General features: G+C 40.1%; 2 protein-coding genes across 3 annotated transcripts in view; one reads left to right on the plus strand and one right to left on the minus strand.

Moving 5' to 3' along the window:
- The window catches only part of LOC116846551 (syntaxin-8), a 95,386-nt gene that overhangs the window by 68,485 nt on the left and 14,399 nt on the right, over window positions 1-12,502 (minus strand). The window lies entirely within an intron of this gene.
- LOC116846546 overlaps window positions 1-12,502 on the plus strand; it is a 76,127-nt gene that overhangs the window by 38,112 nt on the left and 25,513 nt on the right. The window contains exons 2-5 of one of the 2 annotated variants that reach the window (XM_032820517.1): window positions 5,373-5,576; window positions 7,611-7,700; window positions 11,739-11,924; window positions 12,013-12,051. In XM_032820517.1, the coding sequence (XP_032676408.1) occupies window positions 5,373-5,576; window positions 7,611-7,700; window positions 11,739-11,924; window positions 12,013-12,051 (519 nt within the window). The remainder of the gene's footprint in view (window positions 1-5,372; window positions 5,577-7,610; window positions 7,701-11,738; window positions 11,925-12,012; window positions 12,052-12,502) is intronic. The other variant, XM_032820518.1, reaches the window with a different exon arrangement.

Below are 12,502 nucleotides of genomic sequence, written 5' to 3' on the forward strand. Positions count from 1 at the left end.
AGTTTTCGAGATATTTCACCGGTCCGGGACTTTTCGAACACCCTGTATACCTATCTTGTACAGGAGGTGTCTGGCGATACATATAAAACTCTCCTGTGTGTGTGTGTGAGGGTCAGGTCGAACTGAACAGAAAACTCTAGCATTTCGCAAACATCCACGTAAAATTTTGACATACTGATTAAAGAAGTTTAGTGAATGGATTACGTAGTATACTATAAATGAGTTGTGATGGCGACGCCTGCCTAGATTAGGTTAAACTGAACAAAAAAGTCCTTCCATTTTGCGAATAACCGTGTAAATTTTTTAGTTATTGACTAAAGAAGATTCGAAAACGGTCGCGCGCGATCATTGGCCAATTCTTTAATTGATAACTCAAATCTTTACGTCATTATTTGTAAAATGACAGAAGACGTTTTTACTCAGTTTAATTTAATCTACGAGAACACGACAGCAGATGTGCCTCCGTCACAAGCTCATTTACCGCACAGTGCATGATCGTTCACTAATCCTTTTTAATTAACAACCCAAAATTGTACGTGGCTGTGCGAAATGGTAGAAAAATTTTACATATATAGCTTGATAAGTTCTGCCTATACAGAAAAAAGGACATGCCTTTTTGGAAAGTATCTTTATTCTTAACATGTTAACATCTTCAAATGAGATTACATGAATTAGATGAAGATGATCTACTTTCAAGAATATATTTTATATGATTTTCAACGAAGAAAAACTATTTTTTTATTATTCAGAAGTTATTTTCATTAATGAAAAGCGTAAAATATTAAACTGAGAATGTGATGTTTTTAAACGTGTGTTATGTGCACGAGGTTTCTCTATTCACTTAAAACTATTCAAATTAACAATTATTGTTTCATGTATAAGCAATAATATATAATATTGTTAGAAGAATTTTATCGCCTTAAATTTAAACAATTATTCGTTCAACTATGTACAAAACATATCGATGCAAGTAACTTATCTTCGTTTAATACTATGTGGTCTCATGAGAAGATTAACATATCAAGAATAGAGATATTCTCCAAACCAGAAAGTCCCCTTTTTTTTGTGTACGTACAACGGGTGTGTCAATAATTGTCAGACACATATACGATTGTATACGTCGCGCGCGCGCGCACTAATTAAATGTGCAGAAACTCGTGCACATCCGCTCGCAAGGACGGCTTACATCGAGCCGAGAGTGTCCCGGGGATCGTAGCAAAACGCTCACGTCCGCCTGGAAGTGTTCGTAACAAAATCTTCGCGCCGCGGGATCTCCTTGTTCAATGTAGCGGGATTAAAATCCTCTCAGCGAGAGAAGGAGGAGGATGAAGAGGAGGAGGCGTCATCATCGTCGTCGTCGTCGTCGTCGACGGCGGTGAGGAGGACTTCCGGTTTTGCGCCATTAACTAACTTGGCTTGTTTCTCGCTCGACGCGAGCTTCTCCGGCCAACCCTGGAGTGTCCTTTACTACTGCGGCCCCTCGCCAGTGCTGTACTTACGTTCTCCGGGACTAATGACGGCCTCGACGTCGCTCACCGCATCGCGTTATGCTCCTCGAGAATGCGGCGAGAGGGTAAAGGCGTGAGCGAGAGGAGAGAGGAGGGGAGGGAGAGAAGAGCTGGTTATTAGACACGTCCTTGTGTTCGACGTGTACGCGCCGCGTCGGACTAACGGCGGAATAATGGCAGTCGCGGATTAAGATACTTCGAATCCGCACAGAGGCGGCAGTCAATCTCGGAGTCGTCTTATTAAAATATCCTACTGAGAATACCCAACTCCGCGGATGCGTGACAATCGTGCGCGAAAATCGGAAACTTCATGAAAGTCTTTTCACGAGTCTCCGAAGAGAATTGCACGTTGTCGTATATCTTTAATGACTGGCCGTAATTATGCAAGAATGATCCAATCCAAATTATGTTTTAAGAAAAATGAAGGTGAAAATTTGATGCATGATTTATAAAAGGCAGAGGTAGCACTGAGATTCTTCGCAATCGTTCAAGCATGATCAATGTTCTTTTCTGCAAGGGTATTCATTGACAAGTTTAATCCTAAAAAAATCCTAAAAAAGACGCAACTGGTAAAAATAGCGCAACTAGTAGAAATTAAAAACTGTCTTTAATTAACTATAGGCGCCTATAAGGGCTAAATCTTTTTTGTTGTAGGATGTAGGAGAACTATCCATGGTAACAAAGATTCAAAAGTCATAATTTTATCAATTGGATCATTTTTGCATAAACGATGATACAGCCAAATGATATGGCCTTTGTTAAGGAATCCTTTCATTTTCGCGATTATGTCTTTTCTTGACGCACATTAAGTTTCACACACTTATACGGTGATCGGTCACTGAGTAAAAGGCAGTAATCAACAGATCGCGTGTCGGAAATAATTGGTCTTTTGAGGAAATCGAACTTTCGAATGTTATTACGAATTTAACATTTAACATTTCCGCGAAAGCGGACGATTACATGACGCAGTGTGTTTTCTATTTATTGGAAACAAGATGCGTGAGAACATAAATATTTGGAGGAAGGAAACGGACGTTTGTGTGTTTTTAACGTTGTTATTTTGAAAATTTATTCACGGTGGAAAACGAAAATGGAAAAAACCAGAATATAACTGCTTATCAACGAAACGTCTCGCCGTTTAATTGGCACTTCTTAATTTAATTTAATTTTCGTTTCTATTTACTGGAAACACACCACACGCAAAAATACGAATGTTAGAGTTCGAGAGAAGAAAGAGATGCTTGTTAACGTTATATTATTTTTTCCAATTTACCCATGATGGAAAATGAGAAAGGTGAAAATCGAAACGTTATCAACGACCGGGCGAAATGTTTCGCCATTTTATTGGCGTTTCGTGAAGTATCTCCTAATAAGTATAGCTGAGACTTCATCTAGCCTCTTTTCCGAAAGCAGACGGTGCACTTTGCCCCTATTCAGACGTGAAGGATGTGCACGTACGTGCAGAAGATCGTTGCGATACTAATTGCGAGCTCTCAAAAACAAACAAACTCGGTGATGATAGCACTTTAGGTCTCTCTCTCTCTCTCTCTCTCTCTCTCTCTCTCTCTCTCTCTCTCTCTCTCTCTCCCTCTCTTTATGTTTGTGTATGTCTCTCTCTATGACGTCTTCCTAAATTTCTGGCGAATCGCAATCATAACTGCAGCAGTCTCTAATGTCGCGTCTCGAGTTAATCTATCGCGTAAAACATTCCCGTCGTTGTTCTGTCTCGGAGCTGCGTCCTAACGTCGCTTCCTAGACGACGTACGTCGCGCGACGAAGTCAGTGTCAGTCTTAACCGACTGTCCCGGGCCTTTTCTGCACTGCTGGGGGGCGGAGGAGGGAGGCACTGTCGTTACGAAAAGTACGTGGAATTTATATTGAAAATTCCATTTTCGCGGACGATCGCGGGGAGAGTCGTGCTCTCACGGCCGAGCGTGCAAATATTTCCGACCCTTAGGTTCGCACTGTAGCGATTTTTCCGATGCTCCGGCGAGCGGGACGGGCGTGCGCGGAATTGAAGTGGAGCTCCCTGCTGCGTTTTCTTTTTTTTCTATTTTTTTTCCTTCTGCACGCGCCACGTTCGAACCAGACCGGATTGTCACGGTTAAAGCGCTTCTTTTATTTAACGTTTTAAAAAACCGCTGCTCGCGTCACCTCGCGAACTCGTCAACGAGCACTCTTCCATGGGACGAAAGAGAGGGCGGGAAAGAGAGGGAGGGGGAGAGAGAATCGTTAGAAATCGAAGAATTGTATCAATCGAGGGAGAGTCTGAACAGTCTTTATTTTCACTTCTCGACTCGCCCGCTTGACGTAATTTTCGTACTAATCAATGTCTCGAGTTCCCCGGCACGAGCAACTCCGACGTGGAATCGCACGAGTTTCAATTTCTCGGACAAATCGAGAAGTGCCGATAATAAACTTCGCTCAAAAGTCAATCGACTCGAAAGTTGGAGCGCGTGCGCCCGTCCGCCCGCCCGCTCTCCCGCTCAAATCGTTCCTGCGGAATCCTTTTTCCGCGCGTTTCCTCCAGGGACATCGTTCTCCATTGAAAAGTTAAACGCGCGCGTGTCTTCGACTATAGGATTATGGTCTTCCGGTAATTGTTTTAGCTGTTCGTCGATGTAACTTTCGATGACTGCGTCTGCGTCGCGCGCGCGCGAAACTTTCACGGGCGTTAATTAACTGCTAATTGGATCTTATTAATCGGGGACTTCGTCGTACTCCCGCGGCACATTCTCCCAACGTTGCTTTGTCTATGTTAATAGAGGCCACACGTAGTCTGCGGATCGCTGTTGCATTCTCTCTCTCTCTCTCTCTCTCTCTCTCTCTCTGTCTCTCTTTCTCCAGTTTAATGTAATGCATTACAGGACGACGCCCGACCGCCACGGGGAAAATCGAGCAAAAAGCTTTCGACGAGCTCGCTCTGGGACGTCGTTGACCGAGCCGCGGATTTTTACGCACATCGCGAACAACGGGAAACGAAAGCGAGTCGCCTCAGCGTGCACGAGCTCCCAAATCCGTGCGCTGAGACTTTGCACGTTTGTTAACATTCCTATAATTGAATTCTCTATCAGAAAAGAACTCTGATTGCAAAAGGCTCTGGTCCCTGTAATTTCGTAATTCTAAGTGAAAACTTTCATCAAAAGAGTATTTCTCTTCGGGACACGATAAAACGAAGCGCAACAAGCACGACTTTTACTGTGGACGACATTCCTCTAACTTTAAGAACATTGTGCTTAGAATGTTTTTCTGTTGGCTTTAGAGGAATCCCCTTAAGGCCATAAGGATAAAATCTTCTAGGATTCAGAGAATTTTGCTAAAGACGAGGTTACATTTTGTGGATTTTGCTAATTCGCTTATACGAAGTGGCAAAACGATCAAAGAGATAGAAGAAAAAATCTAAAAGAATAAAAAAATATTTATTCGATGCGGGCACTAATAATATATTTCCTTGAATCTACATTCTGTATTCTTTTATTTAAATATTTAATAAGATAAACAATAGAAAGAAATTGAGCTTTTAAGAAAATATAAAATGTTTTCTATGTGAAGAAATTCTGTATAAATGAATATGTTATACCGAATAAATGTTTTTCATACTACATATGTTTTTTTTTTTCGATACTCTTTCTCTCGGTGTACGAAAGGAGAAGATTGCCGCGTGCGTCGTCGCGGGCGATTTGTCATTTTCATTGCGAGCAGAAAACGTGCAGCGTAATGTGCCGCTCCGCGCGCTAGAAATGCCCTGCCTCGAAATTCCCGGCACGATGCTGCGCGAGACATCGCGGCGGGCCTCGGTAACCCGGCCCGACACACTGTAATTAAAGTTTTGTTACGTAACGAGAAATTTACTCGCGATTGCAGGATGCAGATACGAGGGTCGCCGATATCAGGAAGGAACGGCTGTGGCTACGTCCGAGCCCTGCCTGCGGTGCCGATGCACCGAGGGCGCATTGAGATGCCGGCTACGGGTGTGCCCGCGACTGCCGAATCCACCACCATCGGGCTGTCACATTCGTGCACCGGCCGAGAATGTATGCTGCGCCGAGTTGGTATGCGGCGAGCCACGTTAGTAACGACGTTGTCCCTTTGATTAATCGCGACACCTCGCCGATATGATAACTACACTGAGAGAAATGGCTTGGTGAATGACACTGTACTCGTCTTATGAAAGTAATATGGTGAATTTATATGCGGTATCTGGTTCACATATCCAGTATTCTGATTACGATGCCTCGACGCGTCTGGTAGTCAATATCGAGACATTTAGTTGTAGGCATCTAGACAGCTTGGTAATTCTCTCTAGATGTGATAGTTAATTGTTACTCGCTGCGACGTTTCCTTTTTCATCTATACTAATTTGTAAAGACGTTGGTGGTATAAAAGAATGGATGCTGAAACCGTCAGATATTTGGAAGAATGGAATTTCTTAAAATATGTCGACGAATTTAGAAGTAAATATATGAAGATCATATACAGTAAGTATAAGAAAATTATTTATATATGGTTAGATTTTAGGTTAGGTTTTATTATTTTAATTATCAATTGTATGCTGTACCAGACGATTTGGTAAACGTATTTAAGCATCACTGTAATGCTACTTAGACAATGTGCTCATCAGATAGTTTGGTATCATTGACTAAATATCTTGTTACACAATTATTCACCATACCGTTTGGTAAGCCTAAATAGAATTCTGATATCATCAGACATTTCCCTCAGTGTGCCCGCGATTCATCGTGCGACCGAATTAAGGTTGTTTCTCGCAATTCGCGCCGAAGATGGCCGAAGGACAGGACTCTGTCGATCCTTCGACAACATTCTTCAATAGTTTTGCATTGAAATAGAGTTGCATTGAACAGTAAGGGAGACCGGGTCTAGATGACCCCTCATGGAAAAAAAGGTTTGGTTGAATTAATCAAATATCTGGTCGAATATGAACAACCCAGAAATTCCGATTGAAGTAACCCGCATTCTGTTTAAGTTAACAAGATTTTCGGTTGACTTAAACAGAATTCGGGTTACTTCAATTGGAATTTCTGGATCGTTCATATTCGACTAAATATTTGGTTAATTCAATCAATCCTTTTTTTCTATGCAGGAATATGTTGTTCATGTGCTCTTTTTAATATTTATCAGAAAAACAGTGGATGCACAAAATTTCAAACTGATCCTTTTAGAACATAGATTTTCGTCAGTATATTGCATGGGTTTTGTATGAAAGAAAATTAATACGTGTCACCGCGGGAAATTTATTATTTTTATTATGTGTGTGTGTGGATAAATAACCGCAAATAACTATCTATCTATTTATCTATTTTTATATTATCTACTATCTATTTCTGTATCTCTTTACCAAAGAGACGGTATAAAGTAGTTAGGCTAGAAGAAAATACCATGTATTGCGTTATAACAGCTTTTTGTATATTGCCACTACACATAGTAACTGCTGACTTCTTTTTATTGATAACCATACAAAAAATTAAAATAAAATTAAGTTAGACACAAAAAACGAAAAAAATATCGGAATCTCAAAAATCGAGACCCAGAAACATTTGGCGTGATTCGCGTTAGAACATGTAATTTTTCAGAAAAATATCTATTTCCATAAATCTATAAAATGTTTACCGCAATTAGTACAAAGTATAAAATGTACAATTTATTATGGTTTGCGTTTTAACGCGATTGTGTGTATTTCCGGGCACACCGTGTTTTTTGGTCCCGATTTTTGAGATTCCCACTTTATTTTGTTTTTCGTGTGTATGAATATATTACGCTCTTCATGACGTTGATATTAAAATTGGATACTAATATTAAAATTGATGTGAAATTTCGTATAATTGAAGAAAGATTTTTCAGCGCACTTTTGTGCTAGAACGCCCAAAAAAGCGCAATATTTCGTGAATAGTAATTAAAATTATTCAACGCCGGGAGTTTATTATCACGGATTCTCGATGAGGTTTGTGTTTATACACACGCCTTACGTTCCTTTTGCAAAATCCGTCGCGCATTAAAGCGCGCGCATAAAAGTTTCGGCTTCGCAGCAAAGCAGATTAAAGAGTTAATCGTGGCTAGGGCTTAAATTTATTATCTGACTTACAGGCGACGTCGAGAATATGTTGCGGAGAGCTGGTGTACAAACGAACGCGGCAGCCGAGGATGAGAAGCATACTCACTACTCACGTACAGAAGGTACCGCCACTTTGTTGATTATGTGCTTTACTACGTATCTTCCGTGGCGAGATGTCATTAGAGTGCGCGAGTAATTATTTTTCGCCAACGTCACCGTGCGCGAAGCAGCCGCGTTTTTCGTAAGACAAAAAAACACGACTCATCACGAGACAGTCTGTTAACCATTCGCGATTTTTAAGCGCAAAATCAACCGCGGAAAATGCTGTTTCTTCTCTCACTGATTTCTCGCGAGACGCGACTCTCCTCCCGATTTGGAAATCCTTTTCTTTCTCTTTCTTTTTGTCTCTGTCTCGCTCTAACCTAGCGGAGTACGCTATTATTTTTAATAATTTCCATTCTAACTTCGTCTCTGAAAAGAGCGTCTGGGTTAGCCCCGCGGTAAATAAATGAGCCTCGTTACGGCCGAGTAAACTTGGGGTAAATAAATTGAGGTAGGTAGAGAACACTCAGCTAAACTCGGCCATAACACAGAAGGGGTTAAGATGGCTCGTTACTGTTGAAACGAGCGTAATTCTAAATTAATTCAGGATTTTCTTTGCTACCGCAAAGTTTATGCCACTACATTCGTTCATTCCCGCGCGCAGCGCAACATCGCTTCGTTGTAGCACGCTTTCATTCGCGATGAAACGAAACGAAATTTCCTGCATGAAGGGTATATTACGATCGAGCAGACACGGCTGCACATGTGACGTTCCCTCATTACTTGAGTATTTCTTTTGACAATCATTACTTAGTAGAGATGTGCGAACTATTCGAATCCGAATAATTCGAAAATTTCAAATCGAAAAGATTCGGATCGCGCATTAGTATCAATGAATACTATTAAAGACATCCAGCCTTACGAGAATTAGCATGACTCGAAAAGTTTGCTATACATTAAGATTTTCTTCAAAAATATTAAAAGAAGATAATGGCTTCTAGATAAACTCTTACCGACAACTGCCGGATCGATATGTGTCGTTGCGTAGCTTTCAAGGCTGGAACTGAAATATATTATATATTTCTTATCTTGAATTGATATCATATAATCAATGTTATCTCTCTCATACTGAAGTTATTTCATGTTGAATTCAATTTATTCTATTTTCTATTTTCATGTTGAATTCAACGATTATGTTAATTAAAAATTCTTTCAACGATTCGATTTAAATTCGAAATAAAAATCTGAGATACAATTCGATTCGACATCAAAAATCTTTGATTCGCATCTCTATTATTTAGTCAACAACAATAACTGACGTATCATCAATCAGCGGGAATCTTTCATTTAGTCATCCACACGTTGCCTTCCCTCCGGCATTGACACTTAATTGATCGGAGGTATTATCGCGCCAGCGATCGCTGAGATCTATTCCCCGAGATTTGTTTGGTAAGGAACGAAATTCCGAATCTCGAGATCAAAGTCAAATACCACGGACGTTAAAGCACAGTAACACATACGGCTACCTTTTCTCCCGCGGAACAACAATCTTCCACGTTACTTCATAAATACGTGAAAGGCTCGTGCCTTTCTTGAAAGCATTGCTAAATAAATTACCGGGCACCAGGAACTTCGTCGAACTTCGACGAAGCTCACGTACTATCTCACGAGGTAGGAGCGATCTTAACGAGAGCAATTTAACGTAAATTCCGAAAACTCCATTCGGCGCTCGATTGCAATTAAAGATTAACCGTTGTATCTAGAGCCCTTGGTTCTTTTTAAAACGAACAGATGGCCGTCGTTATACACTGATAAAACGAGATGCCGAAATAACTGACGCGAGGGGTTATCACGTTGTTAAACGGTACAGGGAAATAAAGCAATAGAAACGCGGAGCTAACAAAGTGAAGGATTGTTCGAGAAACAACATGTGTAACATAAGATAATAAAAGAGTCTCAAGCATGTCAGAGAACTAAGATGTGCGCACAAGAAGAAAGAAACAGACGCTTGTCTTGTCTCTGAATACATCTCTAGGAAAACGGAGTTCTGATTAATTTTCAACCTAATTTTACACAGGATTGACGGGATAACAATAGACGTATTACCAACGCATGTCAACGAGATCAAAATATAAAAGAGCTCGAGAAAATCATGAACCCTTTAACTTTCAAAGCCAAAACGCGAGAAACAAATCCGTCCAAAAAACAAGTTACTCCGCGGTAGTTTTTTATTTACTTTCGCGCCACGTCACACCCGATTCGTTGTTGGCCCGCCGTTACTGCCGCACACCTGTGCACCTCTCATGTTAAACTATCCATTCTATCCGTTCTTTAATTTTTAAAGGGAGGTTTCGTTTTAAATAGCCGAAAATAGGAGGTTTCTACAAATTGTTTTTAAAGAAATGAATAAGGACGTCAGTGTAGGGCTTTGATCATACTATTTATTATCGTTTTAAGTATAGAAAAGGATTATTTTTTTATTAAAAAGGAAAATAAAAATTCCATCGTCCAAGTGTTGTGCTAAGCGCTAACGTCACCGGACGTTTTTAACCAATGGAACAAGAAAATTTCAAAGCTATATATTAAATTTGCTGAAGAATGAACCTAAATTCTTTGTAACATTTCCAAAATCAGTATTTTTCACGGGACATTAAAAAGAAAAATTACTTGTAATTTTTAAGTTTTGTTTAATTTTGACTTTCTGCACATGACAAAGATTCATCCTCCAACGAATACAATTAACAATTTAATTTAATACAATTTATTTTATTTTATTTTATTTACAATTTATTTACAATTTAATATAATTTTTTGCTCCCATTGGTTTTAGAGCATTACACGAGTTGTAATATCCACCAGTCGGAGATGACACTGCGTGCAAAAAATCTGGACGACGAAAGAAATTTATATTTCTTTTTCAAATAGAGCAATGATAAATAACATGGTCAAAATCCTATATTAACATTTTTATTCATTTCTTCGAAAAAAAATCGTAAGTAAAAATTCTTTACTTTTCGGCCATCTAGAGGAAAATCTCTCTTTAAAGGGATGCTGGAGTTGATAATAAATTGTCGATAACGTAGAGATCATCATTAATACAATCACGCTATTCTCTTCATATTTTTTGTACATATAAGTCTCATATAAATGTGCATTGTTTTGTTTTTACCATATTTAGTGGAAGACTTAAGGGGATGCTGGAGTCGATGACGAACTCAAATAATGTCGATAATGCAGAGACGATCGTCACTAATATAATCACGCTATCCTTTTCGTATTTCTTATACATATAGAACTTACATGAATGTGTGTTGCTTTGTTTTACCATACTCAACGGAAAACCTAACCATATATGTGTAGAAATCTTTTTGCATATTTTTACTTTTTCAATATTTTTAAGCTTCCAAATGCGGATGCGAAGGTAGAGCAATGTTCTTCAAAATTTTTCTGCTTGGAGCCACAATTTCGGTATGTACAAGCTGCGGAACTTTTGGATTAGGCAAATATTACGCTAACTGACAGCTTGAGATTTTACATAAAAAATTTTTTGTTCGTTTTCGACACATATTGAACAATGCTCCTATTTATTTTTGCACGTATTTTCATTGCGTAAAAGCATTTGTAATTTTGTGTAATCAATACGACGTAAACTTTGCAGAAAAATGTCAGTGTTTTGTCGGTGAAGTTTTCAGCTTCAGCATCTCCTTAACGACCTAACAACATAGAAATCTTTCTGCAAACTTTTCCAATATTTTTAAGCATTTTAATTCACACGCAAAGTTTGCAGCAATGCTTCTTGAAATTTTTCTGAGCCAAACAAACTCGCGTTCAGTATACACAAGCTAAAGATTATCTTATATATCAGGCGAACATTTATTTCAACTGAAAACGTCTGGATTAATTTACACTCGAAATGTCAACTATGAAATTTTACATCAGTTTTTGTAATACATTGAGCAATGCTTCGTGTCATACTCGCACGTATTTTCACACTCTCAATTCTGTGTGCAGCTAACGCAACGTAAACTTTACAGAAAAAAGTCGGTATTCTGTCGGTAAAGGTATCGACTTCCCGTAGCGGCGACGCGAGAGAGAATAAACTTGAACATTATATTTAGGATGCCTGCACGAGGGGGTTCGATACGGCTCGGGATCGGCGATGATGGGCTCGCGTCGGTGCGAGTACTGCTATTGCATATCCGGCGCGAGGAGGTGCATCCGACCCAAGTGCCTGCTGCCTCTGCCGGGGTGCAGCCCGCTGTACACACCCCATTCCTGCTGCCCGGTCGCCTATAACTGCACCCGTAAGTGATATTTTTATTCGGCGCGACGCCACGCGACTACTCTCTCGAAAGTAACCTCACCCAACGGCACTCTTTATTTCTTTTGAAGACCACCATCCGTCCACAATGGCGCCGATATCGGGGAACGGTGAGTTCAAATATTGTCATTTACGAAGCGGCTCTTAACTGAATTCAGGGAAAGTGGGGGCGAACGCTGCTTCGAGAAATTCCCCGGAAACTCGATAATGTGCGACCCCGGACCCTGCTCGCGTCGTTGTTTACGCAGAGATAGCCACGGTAGCTTTTAGTAAAAAGAACACCTCGAGTCTCGCCGAAGTTGAGCGACAAAATATCACTCTCTTTTTGGCGGCTAATTAATACACGCACGCCGCGGGACCTTAGTGAGAGTTCGGTACTTTTATAAAATGCCGGGCACGCAAACAGCGACGTTTCATGAGAAGACTAAACTTTTAAAGTAAAATAGTGAAATTTGGACGCATCCTGTGACACATACACAAGTGAAACGCGGGCAAACAAGCCTCATATCTTCCTCTTACACACACACACACACACACACACACACACACACACACACACAC

This window comes from Odontomachus brunneus, unplaced genomic scaffold (genome assembly GCF_010583005.1).
Source record: "Odontomachus brunneus isolate Ranch 3 - 2012 unplaced genomic scaffold, Obru_v1 Obru_scaffold_065, whole genome shotgun sequence".
Taxonomy (NCBI): Eukaryota; Metazoa; Arthropoda; class Insecta; order Hymenoptera; family Formicidae; genus Odontomachus; species Odontomachus brunneus.